Here is a 25,742-nt window from a genome sequence, read left to right as displayed (position 1 = left end):
TACCACCAAAAAATAAATAAATAAAAATAAAAATAATAATAATAATAATAATAACAAACAAACAAACAAAAAGAGCTGGGTGTGGTGGCGCATGCTTGTAATCCCCACACTAGAGAGGCTGAGACAGGAGGATCGCACAGGTTCAAAGCCAGCCTTTACTACTTATTGAGGCTCTCAACAACTTGGTGAGACCCTGTTTCCAAATAAAATATAAAATATGTCTGGGAGTATAGTCCAAAGGTAGAAAAGACCCTGGTTTCTACCCCAGTACCACCCCAAAAAAAAAAATTAAAAAATTAAAAATTAAAAATTAAAAATTAAAAATTAAAAAAAAGAAGAGTAGGGCGTGGTGGTGCACAATTGTAATCCCAGTTTTTTTGGAGGCCAAGACAGGAGGATTGCAGTTTGAGGACAACCTCAGCTACTTAGTGAGGCCCTTTGCAACCCAGTGAGATCCTGATTCAAAAATAAACAATAAAAAAAAAAGCCAGGCATGGTGGTGCACGCTTGTAATCCCAGCATTTGGGAGGCTGAGACCAGAGAATCGCCCTTCGCGAAGAGCCTCAGCTACTTAGTAAGGCCCTTTGCCACTCAGTGAGACCCTGTTTCAAAATAAAGAATAAAAAATTGGGCAGGGGGTGTAGTTCGGAGGTCAAATGCCTCTGGGTTCCACCCCCAGACCCGCAAAAAATAAAATAAAATAAAATAAAATAAAATAAAGAATAATAATTAAAAAAAAAAAAGACTGGGAGTGTAGGTCAGAGGTAGAATGCCTCTGGGTTCCATCCCCAGTACCATACCCCCTCCTCAAAAAAAAAAAAAAAAAAAAAAAAAAAAAAGGCCAGGAATAACTCTGGCATTTTCTAGAACGTTTATGAGTCTGCTTATCAGTGAAGAGAAACCAGCAAAAGACACTGAGAAAAAGCTGCCAGTGAGTGTGAGTGAGGAAAAAGATTAGCCTAAGAGGCAAGTGCTTCAAAAAGAGCACATTTCACTCTGCTAGTTGGTACCAAGGAAGGGATCAAGCAAGATAAAGACAGAAATTTCGACTTAGCAGGCTGGCACTCACTGGCACCTTCTGAGATCTGTTGGACTGGAGGGTTCAAAAGGAAGCCTGATGCCCGGTGTGGTGGTACACGCTTGTCATTCCAGTACTTGGGAGGCTGAAACAGGAGGATCGCAGGTTCAAGGACAGGCTTAGCAGGTAGTGAGACTCTCATCAATCTAGAGAGACCCTGTTTCAAAAAAAAAAAAAAGAAAAAGTCAAATAGGGCTGGAGGTATAGGTCACAGGTAGAATTCCCCTGGGTTCAATCCCCAATACCACAAAAAAGAAAAAGAGGAAGCCTGATTTGATTGAATCATGGAGTAAATCGGAGGTAAGAAAAATAGAGACAAAGAGTGTATTAACTCTTTTGAAAAGTCTTTGGAAGACTTTTCTTATACAGAGAAATGCAATGGTAATTGGAGTGAGGTACAGGACCAAAATAGGTATTATTTTAATTGGAGAGAGGTATGAGGCCAAACTAGGTATTATTTTTAGATGGATAACACAGACATGTTCAAAGAGAATGATTCTCATTTGGTTCTGCCCTTGAGACTAATGAATACTTTAAGTATTTTCATTTTGATTTCTATAACACACGCTTTGTTCTTTACTGACCTCTCCTGGTTCCTTCTTATCTGTCTCTGTTCAGTAATTTTCCTCTACCAGAGACCGCTGCAACGCGCAATAGTGCAGGTTGTAAACTTTAAGAACCTTAAGGTGTTCGGTTTGTATCAACTACCGTGTGAATAGTGTTTGCACTCAGACAATGGCCACCCAGCACAATCGTGTGTGTGGAGCCTGGTTATCAGCCTCAGAACACAAGTTTTGTTTGAAGCACATAAAAACAGTAGTACATGTTGGCATTGTGATCTAGATAAGTTATAGAAGTATGGCCATGTAACACTTAAGCTAAACATCAATAGCAAAAATATATTTGCCTATAATCTCAGTACTTGGTAGGCTGAGACAGGAGGGTTATAAGTTCAAGGACAGACTCAGCGATGTAGTGAGACTCTCAACAACCGAATGAGACCCTGTTTCAAAACAAAACAAAAAAAAAAGGGCTGGGGATGTAGCTTTGAGATAGATGTTTCTAAGTTCAAATCCCAGTACCACAAAGGTAAATATTTATGATATTATATTTATGCTTGCAAAGAAAAAATTTATATTGAGATAAAATTAAAAATGTTAGGTTTCTGAAAAACTTACTTTACTTTACTTCCAACTTAAAAAAAAAACTTTACTTTCAATTAAAATCATTGTGAAAAATAGTATAAAGCTTTTTCCTCTCATTTAGCGTCCATTCCAAAACAGCAAACTGAGGTATAAATAGTCATTTTTAGCACTGAGAATCAGCAAAACAAAAGTACTGGAGACCACTAATCCACCTTATCTGTACAAAACAAAAGCGACACACAAAATCTACATGTATTGAATGTTAAAAGTCTCTGTTTAACTAAGTTAACCACAACTTGACTATGTGCAATAATTGTAGCATAGAATCCTCTTTATGTTTAATACCCTTAAACTGAAAACAACCTGAATGTTTAACAAGTGAATATGTAGTATATGCAATTGATGGCATAGCCTATTATTTAGCAAAATTAATAATTAATAATAAGCTATCAATATCTACTACTGTGTAGATCAGTCTCAAAATAATGATCACAAGAGGAAGAAAGAATCTATAAAAGATGATGAGACCAAAAAGAACTTATATAATTGGATTTCATTTATATAAAATTCTAGGAAATGCAAACCGTGGTGACAAAACAGATCAATGGTTGCACGGGAGGAGGGAAAGGATGAAGGAAGAGATCACAGAGAGACACAAACAATGTTTTCAAGTGATGAATATGTTTGCTATTTTCTTTGTGGTCATGGTTTCATTGTTCTAGACCTGTCAAAACTTATCAAATGGCACATTTTAAGAACATACAGTTTTATTACATGCCATTTATATTTCAATAAGCCTATAAAAATAAAGATAAAAGAAAGCTTAGTTTCTGAATGTCTAAAATTGATTTATGTAGGCTTTGATCTAATATTAGAAAATGAAGGCAATGCAAGGGGAATGCTTTGTATCAGTGTAGTGAAACTGTCAGAATGACAAGACTTATAAAACCAAGTGCCATTTAAAATACAAATAAGTTCTTTCACATTCTCCTTACACTTGTAATTGGACTTTAAAGGGACAAATACTATATGTATTTTGTGTTTGTTTACTTCTAGGACCAACAAAGCAGTATTTGACTTCTGTTTTACGTCTGTGACACTTTTTGGCTTAACTTGGTTTCAGAAGTTCATCACAGCTGGGTGTGTTGGCGTACACCTGTAATCCCAGCACTGGGGAGGCTGAGGCAGGAGGATTGCAAGTTTGAGGAGAGCCTCAGCAACTTAAGAAGACCCTAGTGAGGCCCTGTTTTAAAAAATATATAAAAGCCGGGCGTGGTGGCCCACGCTTGTAATCCCCGCGCTTGGGAGGCTGAGACAGGAGGATCGCACGGGTTCGAAGCCAGCCTCAGCTACTTAGTGAGGCTCTCAGCAACTTAGTGAGACCCTGTTTCCAAATAAAATAGAAAATAGGTCTGAGAGTATAGCCCGGAGGTAGAACGCCTCTGACCCAGTACCCCCCCACAACTATATATATATATATATATATATATATATATATATATATATATATATATATAAACGGGGCTTGCAGTGTAGCTCAGAGGTTGAATGCCCATGGATTCAATCCACAGTACCACAAAAAAAAGTTTGTCACCTCCATATGTAACAAAAGTTCATTCAGAATCTATCTATGATAACATTTATGAATAATGTCCTTGAGTTTTTATGGCTGCGTCAACAAGCTTATCTCTGACAGATTAAGGTTCATGCTGTACTTCCTGCAGTATGTGAGCACCATCCTACAACTACTGCCTTTGTTTCATAAACATTTAAGGAATGGGTAAAGCAAGGACTAACTTATAAGAACATGAAGCATCAACATCCGGCTACAGCTGTTTATTCCCTGTATCTCATACTCCTAATAGACCTCTGTACCCTGTGGAGACAACACAAATTCTTGCTGACTCTGATGAACCTAATTAACCAACACGTTTTACTTCACCCAAACACCAACAGGAGCAGCAGCGTGTCCCAGTACTTTGAGATCACTGAGTAGACGGACTATGTGTGATCTACCATCCTCAGGGATTTAAACTGCCCTTGAGCAAACATGCCTTATAAATTGAGACCTGGAAGGCACCCAGGGAGTGGTTACGGTCCACGTTTTTGGCTGAACTTTGGCACAAGACTCTCAACTGATTGGTGGTGTTCTGGAACTAGTTATCTGGGTGGAGATAGCACCCGCAGCAGAATAATTTAGTATTATTAACATGACATTTGATATTGATATCATAGTAATCAGGGATCACTGTTTCTTGACTCAGAGAAATTACAAATTTAAAAAGAAGTGCTAAAACAGGTAAATCTAAGAAATTAGACAAAACTGAATATAAAAATGACTCTACATTTGACTGATAAATCTTGACAATTAGGAGAAGTAATCCTGCAATGAAATGGGGTTTTCCTTCTTGTTCTTTGGATTCCTTTTGGAGGGGTGGGCTAGACCCAGAGTAAAGGAAGAAAAGATTCTGTACATGGTATGATACTGATTTTATTATCCTCCAAGCCATGGTTTTAATTAGTTGCTATTGTATATATGTGGAAAACTAAAAATTAAAAATTCTATAATTGACTAAATTCTATTGTTGACTATGTAATCATGAGAGGAAATAAAATAGCACCATAAATTTTTACTTAAGTCTTTTTTCCCTCAGACAAAATGCAAAAAAGTCTAGGAATCTACTAGGATTCTAAATCAAAGAAAATTAACATTTAATTTTCTTACACTCTTAGAGGCATCATGCAAGACAGACTGTTGACAGAGAATTGCATATTCTATTTTAGTAAAAACTAATAATCTCCAAGTCCCTCTTAAGTAACTCAAAATCCTTCAGCTACTCGAAAGCCTTAAAAAATGTCAAATATAACTAAAAATGATGGCACAGGCATCTAATTCCAGTTACTTGGGAGGCTGAGGCAGGAGAATCACAAGTTCAAAGCCAGCATGGGCAATTTAGTGAGACCCTGTTTCAAAATAAAATAAAGAGGAGTGGGCATATAGCTCAGTGGTAGAGCACCCCTGGGTTCAATCCTCAGCATGGCAATAAAAAAGAAAAAGTCAAATACATTCTTTTTTAAAATCCAGACTTAAAAAACACAAATTAGATGGCAATTTACTAGTATTAAACATGGTTCTCTTTCTGCTTTATGTAAAACTGCTCTCCCTATACTTTCCAGAGAGCCAGTAAGGCAGAAAAACTTACATATCATTCATGGCTGTACCTAGATATAATTTACCCATAAACCTTGGACCATAAAGATCATGGGAAATTGATCTATGCTAAGGCCACTGAGGTTTACAAAGTAGTCAGGGTTTATTTTAGGGTAGTTTTCAGATGAAACTTAAATTAAAATGATCATATAATATTTATTTTCATAATCATTACTAGACATAGTCTCTTTTTTTCTCTTGTATTGGTTAGTTTATTTTGAAAATGCTTAAGTTGAGTCAAAATTTATCCAATCTCTTCAAAATCCAGCACCAAAGAGGATAACTTTATTTTCTTCTTACTTCACCATTTGGATTTACTTAGGAAATTACATTTGCAAGGAAAATTAGAAGGAATATTTATTATAGTCATGAGCACAGTAGATGTGGAGCATGTTATTTCTTATGCTTTTCTGTTACAAAAACATAGAAATAGTAATATTTACTTATGCTAAAAGTTTAAGGTCCTATTCTAGAATCTAAGTATAATTATTGGCCAGTGCCCTCAAAACTTATAATGAAAAATATAATTTTGATGATATTTATTCTGCCTATCCATGAGCACGGGAGATCTTTCCATCTTCCAAGGTCTTCTTCAATTTCTTTCTTTAATGTTTTATAGTTTTTGTTCTAGAGGTCTTTTACATCTTGGGTTAGGTTTATTCCAAGGTATTTTATTGGTTTTGAGGTTATAGTGAATGGAATTGTTTTCTTTGTTTCTTTCATTGTGGATTCGTTGTTGGCATAAAGAAAAGCCACTGATTTCTTTAGGTCGATTTTGTAACCTGCGACTTTGCTGAATTTGTCAATCAGTTCCAGAACTCTTTTGGTTGAGTTCTTTGGGTCTCCCAGATAAAGGATCATGTCATCTGCGAATAAGGATAATTTTAATTCCTCTCTTCCTATGTGAATTCCTTTGATTTCCTTCTCTTGTCTGATTGCTGCAGCAAGAGTCTCAAGGACTGTATTGAAAAGGAGTGGTGATAGTGGGCATTCTTGTCTTGTTCCTGACTTTAGCGGAAATTCTTGCAGTTTTTACCCATTCAATATAATGTTGGCTTTGGGTTTACAGTATATTGCCTTAAAGATGTTGAAGTACTTTCCTTCAATCCCAATTTTTTTTCAGTGTTTTTAACATAAATGGGTGTTGGATTTTGTCGAATGCTTTTTCAGCATCTATTGCTATGATGATGTGGTTTTTGTTCTTGGTTCTATTTATGTGGTGAATAACATGTATTGATTTGCGTATGTTGAACCAGCCTTGTTTTTCTGGGATGAAACCAACTTGGTCATGATGTATTATTCTCTTGATATAGTTTTGAATGTGTATAGCTAGTATTTTGTTTAGAATTTTTGCATCTATGTTCATTAATGATATTGGTCTGTAGTTTTCCTTTCTTGAGGTGTCTTTATTTGGTTTGGGGATTAATGTGATACTGGCCTCATAGAAGGAATTTGGAAGAGTTCCATCTCTTTCAATTTCCCGGAACATGTTATGAAATATTGGTATTAGTTGTTCACTGAAGGTTTTGTAGAATTCAGCTGGGAACCCATCTGGGCCTGGGCTTTTCTTTGGAGGAAGAATTTTTATTACCATTTCTATTTCTTTGGTTGTTATTGGTTGGTTTAGGCTTGCTATGTCCTCTTGGTTGAGTGTAGGAAGGTTAACTGTGCTTAGAAATCTATCAATTTCTTCCAGGTTTTCAAGTCTATTGGAGTATAAATTTTTAAAGTAGTTTCTGATAATCTTTTTAATTTCTTCCCTATCTGTGGTGATATCTTCTTTTTCATTTCTAATTTTGATAATTTGAGTTGATTCTCTTTTTCTTTTGGTTAGGTTGGCCAGGGGTTTATCAATTCTATTAATCTTTTCAAAGAACCAACTTTTTGTTTTATTGATTCTTTGAATTGTTTTTTTGTTCTCTATTTCATTTATTTCTGCTCTAATTTTAATGATTTCTTGCCTTCTGCTGGCTTTGGGAATAGACTGTTGCAGAATTTCTAGGTCTTTGAGTTGTGTCATTAGGTTCTTTACTTGGTGGTTTTCTGTCCTTCTTATGTGGGCACTCAATGCAATAAACTTTCCTCTTAATACTGCCTTAATGGTGTCCCATAGATTTTGGTAGGTTGTATCTCTGTTTTCGTTTGTTTCCATAAATTTCTTTATTTCTTCCCTAATTTCTGCTCTTACCCATTCATCATTCAATAGTGTATCATTCATTCTCCATGGATTTGAATACTTTCTTTCAAGTTTCCTGTTGTTGATTTCTACTTTTATTCCATTGTGGTCTGAAAAGATGCAAGGAATTATATTACATTTTTTGAATTTGCTGGTATTTTCTTTGTGTCCCAGGATATGGTCTATTTTGGAGAAGGTTCCATGGGCTGCTGAGAAGAATGTGTATTCTGTAGTTCCTGGTTGAAATAATCTGAAAATGTCTATTAGGTCCATTTGGTTTATGGTTTCCTTTAGTTCTAAAGCATCTTTACTCATCTTTTGCCTTGAAGATCAATCCAGCGGTGTGAGAGGCATATTAAAGTCTCCCAGAATTATTGTATTTGGGTCTACTTGGGATCTTATGTCCAGAAGGGTTTGTTTTACAAATGTGGTTGCATCCACATTTGAGGCATAAATATTTACTATCATTATAACTTCTTGGTGTATTGTTTCTTTTAATAAAAGGAAGTGCCCTGATTTGTCTCTTGATGTGTTTTAGTTTAAAGTCTGTTTTGTTGGATATCAGGATTGCTACCCCTGCTCTTTTTTGGTCACTGTTGGCATGGTATATCTTTTTCCATCCTTTCACTTTCAGCCTGTGAATGTCTTTGGCTGTGAGGTGAGTTTCTTGCAGACAGCATTTTTTGGATTATGTTTCCTAATCCACATTGCCAGTCTATGTTTTTTGATTGGTGAGTTAAGTCCTTTGACACTAAGAGATATTATTGAAATATGATTTTTGTTTTCTGCCATTTTGTGTTCTCTCTACTCTTGGGTGGTGTGATCTTTCTTTTTTACTTAAATGGCCCACTTATTAACTTCTTCTCTTCTCTGATTCTGGAGTCTGCTTTTTTTTTCTTCCTTATGGTTTATTTCTTTAAGAATTTTCTCTAGTGTTGGCTTTGAATTCATGAATTTTTTGAGATTTTGTTTATCCTGAAAGACTTTGGTTTCACCATTGATCTTGAATAGTAGTTTTGCTGGATAGATTAGTTTGGGCTGGAATTTATTTTCTTCCAGGGTCTGAATCACATCATACCAGTCTCTCCTAGCATCCATGACCTGGGTTGTATAGTCTGGGGTGATTCTTATTGTTTTGCCTCTATATGTCACCCGTCCTTTTGTTCTCACTGCTTTTAAGCTTCCTTCCTTAGCCTCTATATTGGTCATTTTGTTTATTTTGTGGCGTGGAGTGGTCTTTCTTTGGTCCTGTCTCAGTGGAGTTCTGTATGCCTCCTGGACATGAAGGTCCAAGTCTCTTTCCATATTTGGAAAATTCTCTGAGATTATTTCCTTGAAGATATTACAGATGCCCTTGGTCTGTACCTCTATCCCTTCCTCAATGCCTATTATCCGTAAATTAGGACGCTTCATATTATCCCATAATTGCTGGATGTTTAGGTTTTGTTGCTGTAAAGATTTCTGTATATCGCTGACTGTGTTTTCGGTTTGGGATGTACTGTCTTCTAATATTGATATTCTGTTTTCCATTTCATCTAATCTTCCAGAATTTCTTTCTATCGCTGTCTTCATTTCACTTATTGTCTCTTTCATTTCATTCCAGACCTCTTTCTGATTCTTTTTTAGTGTTTCTAACTCACCTTTAACCTCCTCTATACTTGTTTTAAATCCTTTCATCATATTGAACATCAAGATTCTGAACTCCCCTTCTTGCATTTCTAGTAGGTCAGTATTCGTGATTTCTGCGGTCTCTTCATAACTCCTGGTTCTCATATTTATAGCGTTCTCTGTCCTGTTTTTCTGATTTCTACCCATCGTTCATGAGTATTATGCTTGGTCCAATCTTAATATTAGAAGTTTAGGGGTATCGGCAAATCAGCAGAGCTTTTCCAGTGTTGAGGGTGGGTGATGTGGAAGGAGCTGGGGTGATGGGTAAAGGAGTCGGATTAGGTAGAGGATATGTTTAGGTTGAGAAAGACTTTAAGTATGATAAGGTAATATCCTGCTAAGAATGAGAGAGAGTTAACTAGTAGGATTCTTGTCGTTAGTAGAGTAAGTATGGATATATGAAATACTTTGAGTATTAAACCAGGCGGTATATTATGGGGAAAAGTTTTGGGAGAGAAGAGTATGTAGGTTAGTGTCGGAAAATTTGTAAATAGGGGTGATGGAAGGAGCAGACAAACCTAAAAAAAAAAAAAAAAAAATCTACACAAGATATCAAGGCTATTATGTAATCCAAGAAAAAGAAAGGAAAAACCAATCAAAGGAGGAGAACGAAAAAAGGAAGGAAAGAGGAAGAAAGAGGAAAAAAGGACAAGAATAAAATAAAAGGAACTAGCAGCTGTGTGAAATCAGAAAATAAGGAAAACTATCAAATATGTAATATATATATACAAGTTAAAGTAAAAGAAGGGTGGGTTAAGAAAAAAATATAAAACAGCAATAACCATACCAAAACAAAAGCACTGTAAAAGCAAAACAAAACAAAACATCCACAATAAAAGTAAAACAAACAGTCCTACTTATTTACGAATATGGGGTCAGGTTCATATAATATGTGCATATCTGATTGCTTTGGTAGCTTTCAGAATATAGTCCAATGTCTCTTAGTTTTCTTTGTACTCTATTTTTATCTTCTTAGGTCACTCTGGGTGTTTGGACACCTTTCTTTCCTTTAACTGCTTTGGGTTTATGTGTCAGGATGTCTGGTTTCACTGTTATTAGATTATGTACAATTCACAGGTTCTGCGAAGTTCAAACCTGTAGTCAGCACCTCTGCACTCACCACCCTAGACCCCCGCCTGTGCTTCCCTACAGCAGGGGTGGAAGATGTCCAAAGTATACTAGGAACCTCCCCCTGAGGTCCTGTGCAGATATCGTGTCTTGATGGATTTTCCTGTGTTTCTGGAAATTCCAAATGGGCTAGCTGGTGTGGTCCCAAGATGTACCCCGGGCAAAGGGATGCCCACACTTACTGCCAGGGCTCTGCCTATTCTGAGAGTGCAGGCTGGGTGCGCTGCTATTACTGGACCCAGGTGTGAGTGGGTGCAGCTGCCTATTGCTACTGCTATGCTCTTCCAAGGTGTATTGAGCTGTGTTCTCGATTAGAACTAAGCATCGGGCTACCGGGCGGGTGGGAACTCCCAGCGGTGGGCCAGGGGTGCAGGATAGGTGCTCAAGGGTCCAGGTGCACAGGCAGTGTGCGGTGTCCAGCAATAATCTCTGCCTCCTGCGGGACGTAGAAGCTGGGGGGGCCCAAGGAGATTTCCGGGGCGCACAGAGCTTTCGCCGCCTGGAAGGCAGGCCTCTGGCAAGGTGGATGTCTGGGCTTCAGTGGGGGGCGGGGGCTAGACACACAAGGTAGGCTCCGATTTAGGGGTGGCGGTGGCGCAGGCACTGACTACTAGCAGGTGTCCGGGGCGCAGACAGGGTACGCAAGGACAGTGCTGGGTTCTGAGGTGTGGGACAGATGCCCCGGGCCAGTGCTGGGGTTGGGGCTGGGGCACACGATAGGACCCGCACTTTCCCTGGACGCACTCAGGTACCTGGCTTTCTTGGTTCAGGCTTCCGTGGGAGTCCCTGTGCTGTTGTGATCCAGTCGCTGGTGAGCACACAGAATTCTGAAGTGGGTGCTGCTTGCTGCTTAAGATGAGGTCCTATGTCCATTTTCAGTCCCGGATTATCTTGCCGCGGTGATTTCAGGAAGGCAGCCGCACAGGCAGCCTGCCAGTGGGCGTTCCGATTGTATCTGCAGCAGGTCTGGTGTCCGATCTTTGTTCTTCTTCTTCTTCTTCGAGTTCAGGGTTCTGCCAAGGTACCTGGATCTGTTTTGGTTCCTGGTATGTATTTATTTTGTTGATTAAGACACTGCTTTCTAAGTAGTTGAACTTTATTTGTTTCAGCTACTGAGAAGTGCTGTGTCCCTCAGTTGCCATTTTGAAATACCTCGACATGGTCTCTTTTCTTACTCAAATGACTTAAGTTTTTCACTTGTCTCTTTCAGGACTCATGCCTGTTGCTCAGCAGCCCGTTTATTGCGCTTCGAAGCATGGCATAATTGGATTCACGCGTTCAGCAGCGGTGAGAAGATAGCGACCACAGTATCTTTTTCTTTGCATACATATGTGTATGTATATATATACATATATATGTATATATATATTCATATGTATATATACATATATATACATACATATATATGAAATGCAAATCTTATGAGGTAGAAAAAATGAATTCAGAATTCAATACATCTAGATTTAGGATAGAAACATATTTTGCTTTAGCCTTTATTATAAAAAAAGGTCTCAGGTCACATGAAGAACTAAATAAAGAATGCAACATTTTAAAATGAAGTCGATTCCACACCTACGTGCCTTATTGAAAAATATCTTAAGGATAAATAATGAGGAAAGTTTGTTTGTGTTTTAAAATTAACTCCGAATTTTCACATTACTCATTTCAGGCTTCCTTCAGTAGAGGATACGGTAGACCCTAGACATTACTGGTCCCTGGCAATATGGTGAAGTTGTGTTGGAGCGAGGGATGGGACCAGGTACTCACTGCTAGAGTATTCAGAGACAGTGGTTCCCTGAAGCCTGGGGTGAAGGGTATACAGAGCTTAGGGAAATCTTTTAGAACTAATTGACCACATGCGTTAAAAGCATAAAGTGAGAATGCTTGCCTTTTTATAACTAACAAAAGGGCAGCTTGAAGGGAGCCAGGTATGCAGGCAGAGAATAGGATGGGCTATTATCAGAGACATAAGCAGGAGCCAGACCCAAAGGGACTAAGGGCCTCATGGTTGTAGGCTTGAATTGTAGTCTTAAGTGCAGCTACCTAGGGGTCTTCTATGCATTAGAATGACAAGATCATATTTCCATTTTAAGAGAACCATTCTGACTGCTGTTTGGAAAATATATTAGAGGACTTGTGTGAAAGAGGAAGGAATAATCAGGAGGTCTCTGGGTGGTTCCTCTAGGCCAGAGAGGAGCCAGAGAGATAAGAAAAACATTAACAACAGAGGAAATACTAGTAGAAAGGAAATAACACATGTGCGTATTAATTGTGCACTCAAAAAAAGAAGATAAGTGGTTTTCACACTCCTAATTTAAAATGATTAAAAAATAATTTGCAAGGATTTAATCTTCAGTTTAAATTCTTATAGCCACATAAAGCTTTTACAAAGCAAAGTAAATCTTAAAGATCAAAAATTTTGCATTTTTATATTTAAAATTATATATTTTATTTATATAAATTTTATATAAAATAAATATAAATATATTTTATATTTTATATTTAAATAATTATAAATATTTTAATAAAATTATTTATATAAATTGTATAAAATTTTATATTTAAAATTAGAAGACTGGATACCTCTACAGTCAAATCTCATGATTCACAGTACTTATGTTCCATCAAGTTGCTTGCAAACACTGAATGAGGGAAAGCAGGACCATTGCTTCTAAGGGAAATAGAGGATAAAGTTCCTGAAATCCTAGTGTCACAACATGTTGATCAACCACTTGATATATAACACTATTTTATGTGTACTTCTATTGAAATATTCCTTATTTCTTACATATTATATAACACTGAACTGATGACTAGCAGCACAGGTAACTTGTACCTGAATGAAGCATAGCATACTCACCAACTTTCTCTAAGACACATCACAGCCTTCTTATGTAGGAACACTACACAGCAATTCTACTGTAGGCTTGATGGCCATTCAAAATAGCAAAACCACCAGCAACAAGCACAAAAATAGGAAAATCATATCAAGGCAGAAGTGAGCAGAAATATGAACATTAACCCCAAAATACTTAATTTTTTCCAGATATTACATAGTATTAAAAAGTATTTCAAGAATCAATTAAGGTCCTAAAATTTCCACCAAGGTATTTCTAAGCAAATATTCTTTGTTATACAACCATATCAAAGGTAAGCTTCAGTGCTTGGCTTCAGATTTCTACAAAGTTCAGTAGATAAGAGCAGCATAGATAATTAAGTATTCTCGGGAGTTGTCCAATAATACTATTTTATTCAAATTAATTAGGTGAGACTTCCAGAAATTAATTCATACTTTAGGCATGCGTTCTTTTGCTATCTTTCTGCTTACTTGTCAATGTTATACAGTTGAGAGGATATCTGAATACTAATTTTTACATTAGTCTTTCAAATAACTTTGAGTTTCTCCTATGCCATACACTTGAAAAACAGCTGAAACCTGTCCCTTCTGATTGTAATGGCAGATGGCTGCTAATCTCATGAAGAGTGGTGTGAGGCTGAATGCCATTTGCCCGGGTTTTGTCAACACACCCATCCTTCAATCCATTGAAAAAGAAGAAAACATGGGGCAATATATAGAATACATGAGTCATATCAAGGACATGATGAAATACTATGGTGTTCTGGAGTAAGTAAACTTCTATCTTCCTTTATATAATGCATTAAATTACTAGCTAGACAAGCAATAAAAGTGAAAATAATCTCTTAAACTTGAGAACCGAATGCAAACTTCAAAGTTTCAGTTGGTAAATTCTCTGAAAAACAATTGCAATTTCCGAATAGAATTTGTTTATATGATATGAATCTTGCTTTGAAATATAGACAATATATTCAGCTCTTGTCAGATGTGAGGGGTGGGTAGTGGAAACTAGGGGAGTGAGCCCAGGGACAGTCTACCTCTGAGCTACACCTCCAGTCTTATTTTATTATTTTATTTTATTTTATTTTATTTTATTTTATTTTATTTTATTTTTGAAATAGGATCTCACTGAGTTGCTGAGGCTAGTCTTGAACCTACAATCCTCCTTTCTCAACCTCCCAAGTGGTGGGATTACAAGTGTGCAGCACCATGCCTGGCTCCAATTTAATTTTTAAAGATGATATTCAATCGCTTTTGACGGCAATTATATGTTATCTAGCTAAATTTCAAGGAATATTCAGGTGTAACCATTGTGAATGTTTGATTCCACAACTTCACCTATTTTCATAAAAACAAATGACCAACACACACACACACACACACACACACATGCATTCTGTGAGTTGTGTCTGAATTAGAGTACTTGAGGCTTTTATAACACAGAATCAAAGCTGTCGTATTGAAGGACTAATCAGATCTGGGATCAAATCCTGACTCTACCACTGACCATGAACTTCTGCCAACCTTAGGATGCCTCAATTTTTTCACATGTAAAATGGAGATAATATGAAAACAAATATAGGTAATGAATGATAATGAAGGGTACTTAAAAGGGCAAATGGCAAGTAATAAGATGTTCAATATATGCTATTTATAATTCATCATATTTTCTTCTAATAACATTTCCAAATGGTAAGTCTAAGATTTGATACAGTAAAATTTAAAACAATGATTTTTTTGTTAATAAAAATAATGATAATAAATACTTTTTGCCAAAATGATAAAAGGTTAGGCATGAAAATTTACCACTAAGTTTATCATAGAATTTAATGAGTATATGAATGAATAAAATTGGAGGGAACAGTGATATAATGATTTGTTTCCCTATTATATACTCAAGGATGTCAGTTTTTCAGAAAATAACTTGAAATGACAACATGCATTTCTTTAATTTAAAAAATATCAATGTTTATTTTTTAGCCCATCAGAAATCGCCAATGGATTAATAAGACTCATTGAAGATGATGGTTTAAATGGCGCTATTATGAAGATCACAGCTTCCAATGGAATTCATTTTCAGGACTATGACACAACTCCATCTGATATACAAACTCAATGAACATTTTAAATATCAGCCATAACTGAAAATAAGCATAGATGGCTTACAACTAAATTTTTATTTCAATATAGCTTTTTAAATGAAAATGTTATAGTCTGAACCTTTCTTCACACACCTGATGTTAAATACTCTTCTACATGATTAATGAAGTCTATGGGTATAAATTTATGGTAAACATCAACAACACAATACAAACCAAAGCTAGGTTGTAATCTATATAGTCTAAGTAATTATTAAAACAAAGGATATTAAAAATATTCTGCTTTTCAGAAAACATATTTAAATTTGTGGTTCATATATATTGATGTTTTTTCCAAATCACTTTAAAGGAGATACTTGAATTGTTATTTAAATCAAAACAAATGTAAAAACCCACTTTGTGTCTATATTTGCACCTTAGAAGAAGGAAGTTGCTACTAATTTTTACTTATATACCACCTGTAAGATTAACCTTTCAACTCATTAAAGATGTGATATAATTGGGGGCTAGTAATTAAGGGATAAACTACAGTGTGGCTATATCACTAATAAAAATTTTGATATAGAAAATGATCAGAAAGTAACTGATGGAGATGTGTTGATTTACACACAGGTCAGCATCAAATCAAGGAAATACACTTCTTTCTTCTTTTGCTTACTTTAAGTATTTCAGTTCAGTCCAAAAAAAAATCTCAGGAATGAAACTAACATAACAACAATGGAGTATTAGTAATCTGAAATTTTTATATATAATATGTGCCATTAATAAAAATGCAAATGTAACTTTTTTGGATTACTTCTCTGTTGATTTTATGCCAAGTTCAAAAGCTCCCACATCTCAATAAAACTCCTTTTTTCCACACTCCATAAATTATTCTTTTATGTATAGCCACTGAGGAGATAAAACCAATTTTGTCTCAGCCACAACTGGAAATGTTTTTATACTTATGATGAAATCCATAATAACACAGACATCATAATAACTGTGATGTCTTGTCCTTTTTGCTCCCAGATGTTTGAAGGTAGGGTCATTAAATGCATCTGCTTTGGGTAATACTCTGCAAGCAGTAATGAATACTAACAGCAGAGAAACGACAAGATTTCTAGATCAGTCATTTACTTAAAGAAACACTAGAGAAATGACTCACTATGCCTACTAAATCGACACTTCACATTAGAACAAAATCCATCCATAGGAGACATGATGACTTCTAAAAGATATTGGAGTGCTATCATACTTTGCTTTAATTCTGCTTTAGAGAACTATTACTTTCACTTTTAAGAAGTAATTTGAATATGAATAACTAGTCTAGAGTTTCACATAATGTATTTGACATATAGCAAGAAATGAACAGCTGACAGAGTTCCATTTTAATTAGGCACAGACTTACTTGCACATCCTGGCAGAGACCAATCAGTGGATGATACAAGTATGTAAAGTATTACATATTTGACGTATTTCCCACTGCCATGTAAAGTCACAGCTAAGATTTTTTATTTATTTATAAATTTTTGTACTGACAGCCACCAATATAGTTTATGCTTTGAATTAACATTTTTTCAAATAGACTAGTAGACATTTCAAAACAAAATGCTAAGTAAAGCTGAAAAAAATGTTACATATGGTAAAAACTTCTTTTATTTTAAAACTTATTTTCTATAAGTAGCTTTAAATAAATCTATAATTTATCTCTACATATTGGTTGAGAAAAATAATTAAATTGTAGAAGGGTGAGCCTTGGTTTCCTTAATTGTATTTTCAATGAAAATGTTAATGTAAATATGTATTTTTTTCAAATGCATTTTCCTTAATAAATGGCGTTGGAGCTTTCAGAACAACAGAACTGCAAATATGTGAATACCCCTCCCCGAAAGACAAAGAGATTTGATAATAACATTGGAATATTCAATTTTTCTCATATAAAAATCATTTTAAATAAAATAAAGATTACTTGAGCACAAGCACTGAGATGAATGACAGTCAGCCTGATACCCAAGAAAGCTATTAACTGACCAATAGGTGGGTGGAATGTATGGCATAGATATTCTGGACAATGAGATGATTCATGTCCCAAGTGAGACAAGGTGTGAAGAAGGCATAAGATTTTATCATGCTGCCCAGAATTGCATGCAGTTTAAAACTTACAAATTGTTTATTTCTGGATCTTTCCATTTCATGTTTTTAAACTATGGCTGACCACTAGTAACTGAAACAATGGAAAGCAAAAACCCAGATAAAGAGGACTTCTATATTGTAGAAGATAGATCTCCATATCACAGTGACTGGAGGACATAGAAATATATCCCTTTCAGACAAAAGAATCCAGTGCAAAGCTAGAGCAGGCACTATTCCAAGGTACCACTCAAGGACTCAGGTTCCCTCCATTTTGTGGCTCCACCATTATTCAGAGCCTTGGAGTCTACTCATAAGGTGGACGTGGCACCCCTGCTTCTTAACCATATCTTTCTGTTCTGGCATCATTTGGACAACTACTCACATGACTCCATCTAGATGCAAAGGAAGGAGTAGAGTGTCAGGAAATGTAACTCCTCCCTGTCCATGAAGCCCCTCTCCAGCAGCAGCTCAGCAGTTTGGGCTAGGAATATCTCTCTCTTATTCTTGACTTTAAATGTTATACATAGAAGTTTAAATCATTACAAAGTTGTCTGTACTTTGCATTAATCAGCTCTTTGCTGCTGGGACAAATACCTGAGGTAAATAACTTAAAAAAAGGAAAGATTTATTTTAGCTTACAGTATTAGAGGTTTTAGTCCATGGTCACAAGGCCCTGTTGCATTGGGCCTGTGTTGAGGAAGCACATCATGGTGCAGAGCAGTGATGGAGGATCTGCTTATCTCCCAGTGGTCAGAAAACAGAGAGGGAGAGAGACAGACAGACAGACAGAAATGACAGGGTCTCTGTATCCCCTTCAAGGTCACACTTCCAATAATCTACCTACCTACCTTTCTCCAATAAGCCTCTACCATACCTCAATAATGTGATGAGTTGGTGACACACAGGCCTTTGGGAGATAATTCAAACCAAAATTATATCATAGCTTTTTATGCATAATCTCAGAGTTGACATTGGAAAATACCCAATGGAAAAGTGTTCTAAGTTTTTTTTTATTTTCTAAAATTTGATTAAAATCACTAGGTAGAGTTAGATATTAATAGGTTAAAAAAGCCCAGGATAACATAGAAAATAACATATAATATCTAATTCAGAATAATTTTATAATACTGCTTAGTTAATGAGTCCAGAAGGAAAGAAATAAAATGTTAAATGTAAAAAACACAAAAAACAAATATAGACTGCCCTTGCCTTACAATTGTTCAACTTGCAGTTTTTCAATTTTATGATGGTGCAAAAAATATATGTAGTCAGTAAGAGCTGTACCTTGACATTTGAATTTTTATCTTCTCCAGACTTGAAATATGTACAATGAAACTCTATACTCTTATGATAGGACTATGACTATACTCTTATGCTGAACCCCAGCAGCAAGCTGCAGCTCCCAGTCAGCCTCATGATCAAATCACAAGGACAAACAGCCAACACTCTACAGTGAATTGTGTCCCAAAGCTGTTCTATTTAGTAAGTCATAAATATTAAATGCATTTCCAACTTGCAATATTTCCAACTTAGTATGGGCTTATCAGAGAACAAACCATGGTGAGTCAAGAAGCATCTCCAGTTGCATGACGGGCAAATTGTCCTGCACATCAGATCATCCCTCACCCCTCTCTATCACCCTCCAATGGCTTATTATAGCAAATAAGATAAAATCCTCCATCTTCCACTCTTCTCACTCTATTCTGATTTCAGTGTAGTCTCACTAATCTCTCTGAAACCTGAATGTACCAAACACCTTTCTGGGCCTTTCCACTCACCCCTTCCTTTGCCTTGATGGCTCTCTTCCCAAACATTTCTAAGATTAGCTTGACTCTAATATTGATTCCTCAATATGGCTTCCCGTCTCTACCATTCCAATCACTCAGCCATCCAATTTTAGACTAACACACCACCTGTATTTTATATTCTCCTTCCTAACATTCCTGTAAATAAAACTTGACTGTTTTTGTTTTTACTTCATTATATTTTTCTACTCTACCATGATACGGTGGAAGCTTTTCAAGGCCTGTTTAGCTTTCCCCTTAATCCCAGCAGTTTTAACTAGGAGATGTTGTACATTTAATAAATATTTGTTAAATGAGTAAATTCAATGTCTCATAAGTAGCTATATTATCCTAGGCTATCTTAAAAAACAACAAAAATTTCCAAAATAACAGAAACGAATATGTCCACTCTGTAGTGCATTGATCAGTCTAAGTGCCACATTGTAAGAAGCCTTTGGCAATCTAGAGTTTGGATTTTATCTTAATTACAAACACACAAAACTCCAAATACTTGAAATTGACTTTAAAAAAAGGAAAGAAATGTAATAAACATCATCATCTCCTAGAAACAGAGCTATGAACCAGTGGAGGTAAAAGGAATGCTGTATAAGGTACCAACAGAATAAGATACCCAAGATGGAATACACTGTTCATGGAAGCAAAGAACTAACTGATCATTGACATGATTGGGGTGATGTCAGTTAACCATTTTTAAACTATTGTACACAATATTTCTATGTAAATTGGAGGAAGAGCCAAATGACCTTTAAATCACTTTTAGCTTCATTTCTATTCTATAGAACTATACTATTTTACTTTATACAAAGTAAGTGCCACTTATGGTAATATTTTCCTTCATCATAAAGGACTGCTCAGACACTTTTGCACTGGCTTACTTCCACTTTTTCAAATGTTTTGTATCTCCAATCCATTTAATATCTGAAGTGTTTGGGTAGAAAAATCTGAAGAACTGGTTTGCTACTTCTTCTGGGGCTGCCCCATGATATGGCCGCCCAGGGGCCTCTAGGAAGCTTCTGGCTAGTCCCTTTTTAAATGAGTCCCTGTGGCCACCTAACTTTGAATAGGTCCAGTGATCATGTTACTGAGATTTTGTGATGAAAGGCTTATGGAATGTCGACTGACTAATAGCTGCCCATGGTGGTGTGGCTGGAAATAGAAAAGTTTCAAGTCAGGAAGGATGTTTTAAGCACCAACAGTTTTCTTAGGTAAACTATTTATTGTCTTTATCTGCTGATCACTACATTGCTAGGATAAAACTTATCTTTGTTGTTTATTCCTCTTCCTGTACCTTATCAGTAAGAGTATGGCATAAATGTATGAGAATAACACAAGCACCTAGGGTTTAGGGGTTGAACCAGGATTGTATGGGGTGCTGTACTTGAGGCTTACGAGATTAAGTCAGAAAAATCAGCACATCTTTGTAGCCCAGGGTCCTTATTTTCCAACACTTTTCCTCTGAAATAATTCCACTGCCCAAAGTTAATTCTCATAACATCTTAACATGTGTTAATGTATTTTGAATTTTCTTATAACTATTCTCAAGCCTCCAGTGTCTGTCCTCATCAATTAGCCCTAAATTTTGTTGGTATGATTTAACTAGCACATGCCTCTGATCTGATCACTCCCAGCTCAAAACCTTCTGTCTCCTATTTCTAGAGGAATGAAGCTCAGACCTCTAGCTAGACATGTCAGGACTTTCACAATCAGGCCATAAATTTCTATCGTGGCCCTTTCTGGGCAACTCCTTATGAAATGACAAGCTTCCCTAACTCCCACTCTAGTTTTTCTTACTCTATTCCCTCATCTCTAAATCTCCTCTATGTTAAAAGGGAAGAAGGAATTAGGAGAGTGTGCAGGAAGATAGTTGGACTGAATTCCCTCAAATGGAAGAAAATTAATATCAGAAAGTGTGGTGAATCTCAGAAGTTTTAAGGTAAAGAGAGGTACTAGGAAGAAAATTGAATAAATCTCAGAGAAATATGTTTTCCCTCTTTAGCCTAATATAAAACACAAGGAATAGATTTCTGAATTTAATTTTCTGCATACAGATGTTTGTGATCACTGTTGATTCAGATTCAATTGACAAATGAGTATGCTTTTCATATTATAATCATGGTACATAAGACAGAGAAGCAGGTCTTTTCATGGTTCCCAGCACTAAATCACTACACAGAAATGCCCATCACTCCTCAGTTGATTTGAACCACACAGCAGTGAGAGTTTATCAGTCATCATCCAAAACCGCCCCTCCTGTCTCCATTTCTGGACGACTTTTTTTTAATTTTTATTATGGCCTAAAACATCACAAGTCAAGCCCCAGAATTCTGGTCTACTCGGGGCTGCAGTGTCATCCCACACACACAGTTCAGCAGGGCAGTGACTAATCTCAGCTTCCCATGATCTGTATTCAAGTTGTGGCATGTGACTGAGGAATGCTGAACTCCAAATGATCCTGCTTCTTGTCATTTCTGTAAAATATTCAAAACTTGAAAAAAAAGCTAAGCAGAATAATACTGTATGGAGAGTTCTTCACACATGCACAGATACGCACAAAAACACGCCATTGGTAGAAAGCCAGAATGGGTAGAAATGGCTGTTGTTGATAAAGCTTATTCTTATAAAACTCAGCAATTAGGATTCTCATATGTTAATTTTTAATTTTTTTCTTTCTTTTGTTGTTGCTGTTGTATAGTACTGGGAATTGAACCCACAGGCTTTGGACCTCTGAGCTACACAGCCTTAGTATTATTTTTTTTTTTAACTTTGAAACAGAGTCTCACTAAGTCTCAGAGGGCCTTGCTGAGCTGAGGCTGGCCGAGAATCTGTGATCCTCCTGTCTCAGCCTTCCAAGTACTTGGATTACAGGCATGCGCCACCATGTCCGGCTCACTTCAGATATTTCTCAGGCATCTTTTATCTTTTTTGGTATCTTTTTTCATCTACTTAAGTATTTTATAATGCAGAGAGGAGTTTGCATCATTCCCATAATATTTCTCAGTCATAAGCTTCACTGACTCCATCCCTTATCAGTGTTCTCTTTCTTTACACTAAAACAAAAAGGTTAAAAGGAAAAGTTAACTCTTCTTTAAACTCCCTTTCATTTAATTTACGCTTAATTGGCTCTGTTGTATTTTAGCCTCTCTCTAGCAACTTTTCAATGTTCAACCTGCATGTAAAACACTAAAGAAATGGGATTTATTTTTGTCCTTTCCTTTCCCATTACCTAAAGCAAAGGAAAAATTTACTTCTTAAATTTAGTTCTTTGTTCAGGTGTGGCGTCGCACACTTGTAATCCTAGTACTTGGGGGGGCTGAGACAGGAGGATTCGGGCTTATGGCCAGCCTCAGCTACTTAGTGAGGCCCTCCGCAACTTAGTGAGAGCCTGTTTCAAAATAAAGAATAAAAAATAGGGCTGGGACTGTAGCTCAGAGGTAGAACGTCCCTGGGTTCCATCCCCGGCACCACATTAAAAAAAAAAGAAAAAAAATTAGAACTTTGCTATCATCTAGATCAGTGCTTTCCTCCAACAGAAGAGAAATTTGTTAGGAATGCTAACTAGTCTTCTTGGATTTCTGGAGTAGCGTCTTTACAGAGTGATTTTTAAATTCATTTGAATTATTGTGAACTCCAAGAACATCAAAACATCTGCTTTCCATTTTGCATATACTTCTTGAATAGCCACCCAACTACAAACATAATCCTAGATACCAATGAGTCAAGGAAGAATCGGCCATGTGACTACTTTCAGAGAGCTTGCAGCTGCATTTGGTAAAGAGATGTGAGGGGAAAAAAATCATAATTCCCTGTTAAAAAGATCATGACTGATTTAGGTACAAGGTCGGTGGGCAAATTATAAGGTACACCCTTGCATATCCACATGAGGCAGGAGAGAGATAACAAGACCACTTTATTTATTTATTTTTCTTTTTTTAAATTTTTTGTTGGTGCACTGTATTCATACATCTTACTGGGATACAAACTTTTGTAGACATACATGCACACATAGCCCAGTCAGCCCCCACCCGATCCCCACCCCATTCCCTCCCCATCCCTCCTTCCCATGCTTGACTTAGTGGTTGACATCTAGTATTATATCAATTTATCCAAAATTAAAAATGATAATCTCACATAACAGTTTCATTTGTCTGATACCAAGCTTTTGATGACTTAAAGATAACATTTCAATATTTCTTTTTGCTTTCTTTCTTACCAGAGAATATTTTTTTCTTTTTTTTTACGTGAAACTATCATATATTTATATATTTATTTTTCAGAAAAAAAATCTATCCTAATATGAAATATGGACTCTAGATACCCAAAACATCTCGAAAAAGAACGAAGGTAGAAGATATATATTTTCTGATTTCAAACCATATAAAGCTACAATAATTTAAACAGTGTAGTACTGTTCTAAAGGCAGATATATAAACGATTGGAGTTAAATAAAAGCCTAGAGATAAATTCTTCCATATGTTGTCAAGTTATTTTTGACAAGGTTTCCATGAACATTTGGTGGGGGAAATAATAATCTTTTAACTAAATATTGTTGAAAAATAATACTTACATTGAAAAGAATAAAATTGGACCCTTACCTAATCCCATATACAAATATTAACTCAAAATAGATAAAAGACCTAAATATAAATCTTAAGACTATAAACTTTTAGAAGAAAATCTGGGTCATAAAACCTCGCAACTTTAAAATTGGCAGTAATTTCTTGGATATGATTTCAATGGCACAGGCAACAGAAGAGTATACAAACTCCCTAAAAAATAAAAAAAAATATTGTATATCCAAAGACAATGTAAACAGAGTTAAAAGTTACTGATTGAATGGGATAAAATATTTCTAAATGTTATATCTGAAGGTATATTAATATTCCAGCTAGAAATCCTAAAAATTAACAACAATAAAAGCAAACAATACAAATTAGAGATAGGTAAAAGACTAACATAAGTAATGAATCTCCACAGATAACTAATCTTAGTTGTCTGTTGGATGGAAAATCTTGTTTCTCTGGTTCTGGTGTGTGTTACCTATTTCTTCTTTGTAGTTAATTTCTTTGAGTATTTTCTCTAGTGCTGGTTTTGAAGACATAAATTCCTTCAGTTTCTGTCTGTTGTGGAAGCTTCTTATTTCTCCATCTAATTTGATAGAAAGTTTTGCTGGGTAGGAAATTTTTGGCTGGAAGTTGTTGTCTTTCAGAGTTTGGAATATGTTACTCCAAGCCCTTCTGGCTCTCATGACTTGGTTTGGGAAGTCTGGAGTGATTATAATTGGTTTGCCTCTAAATGTCACTTGGCCCTTTGTTTGTGTTGCCTTTAAGATTCTCTGCTTGGCTTCCACATTGGTCATTTTGACAATTATGTGGCATGGGGATCCTCTTCTCCGATCCTGTCTAAAGGGAGTTCTATAAGTTTCCTGGACCTGTGTATCGACCTCTTGCTCTATGTTTGGAAAATTTTCTGCTATTACTTCCTTGAAGAGATTGTTGATCCCTTTGGTTTCACCTTCTTTTCCCTCCTCTATTCCAATTATTCTTGGGTTAGCTCTCTTAAAATGGACCCATATTTCTTCAATGTCAGATTCCTGCTGTTGGATATTTTTTTTCTAGATTAGAAACTATGCATTCATTTTTGGATTGATCATCTTTTAAGAGCGAGATTCTATTCTCCATGTGGTCTAATCAGTTGTTTGTACTTTGAATTGAAGCCTTTACTTCATTAATTGCATCCTTTATCTCTTTTTGGCTCTCTCTGAATTCTTTTCAAAACCACTCTATTATTTCTACAGTTATTTTCCTGATTGATCTTCTAGAAATCTCTGAATTTCTGTTTTACCAGGTTCTGATGTTGTGGGATTGTGGGCATTCATTGCTCCATTGTTATTCCTCTTTCCCATGATTTCAGAAGTTTGTGCCTTCTCTGGGTTCTTCCCTTGGGTCACTATGACTTCACTTAAGGTGCTCTGGATCTCGAGTCTGTGGTATCTCAGACCCCACTACTCCTTTACTGGGTTGTATCACAGAGTCTCAGACCCAGGGAGTCGATAGAGGCTGCTTTAGACTATGGGGGGTGCCAGGTTGGGTGTTCTCCTATGGTGTGATATCTCTGCCACTGCCACTCCCCGACTGGGTCAAGTCCCTGGGAGTGCAATACTGGGATTTCTCCTCTGTGGCCCGCAATTTGACTCACTGTTCTTGAGTACGCAGATGGAGCTGTAGTGGACTAGGTGAATTCGCTGCTGCTGCCACGGGTGGCAATATGATGCCGCTGCCATGCCCTCGGCCGTGAGGCTGGCGTATTTCTTCTCTGGTTTTGAGCTCCGCTCTGAGTCCCTGCAGCATGTGCTGAGCTCAGCCACTGGGAGCTTTAGATGCTCCCTGCGCCGAAAAATCCCACCCGGCTGTTCTGCAGCGGCTCACCTCGGCTCGCTGTAGCCGCCCGGTGAACTCGCCAC

At 36.5% G+C, this 25,742-nt stretch overlaps 1 protein-coding gene across 1 annotated transcript in view; it reads left to right on the top strand.

Annotated features, from left to right (window-relative positions):
* HPGD (15-hydroxyprostaglandin dehydrogenase) overlaps positions 1-15,382 on the top strand; it is a gene marked incomplete at both ends in the record, with an annotated part of 41,298 nt that extends 25,916 nt beyond the window's left edge. Inside the window, 3 exons of the mRNA XM_080710912.1 lie at positions 11,617-11,693; positions 13,868-14,031; positions 15,244-15,382. Coding sequence (XP_080567038.1) covers positions 11,617-11,693; positions 13,868-14,031; positions 15,244-15,382 — 380 coding nt within the window. The remainder of the gene's footprint in view (positions 1-11,616; positions 11,694-13,867; positions 14,032-15,243) is intronic.
* Between the last annotated feature and the right edge of the window lie 10,360 nt (positions 15,383-25,742).

The sequence above is a fragment of the Muscardinus avellanarius genome, assembly GCF_963383645.1.
Source record: "Muscardinus avellanarius genome assembly, chromosome: 14".
Classification (NCBI taxonomy): Eukaryota; Metazoa; Chordata; class Mammalia; order Rodentia; family Gliridae; genus Muscardinus; species Muscardinus avellanarius.
Note: the sequence above shows the minus strand (reverse complement) of the source record. Positions and strands in the feature narration are given on the sequence as shown.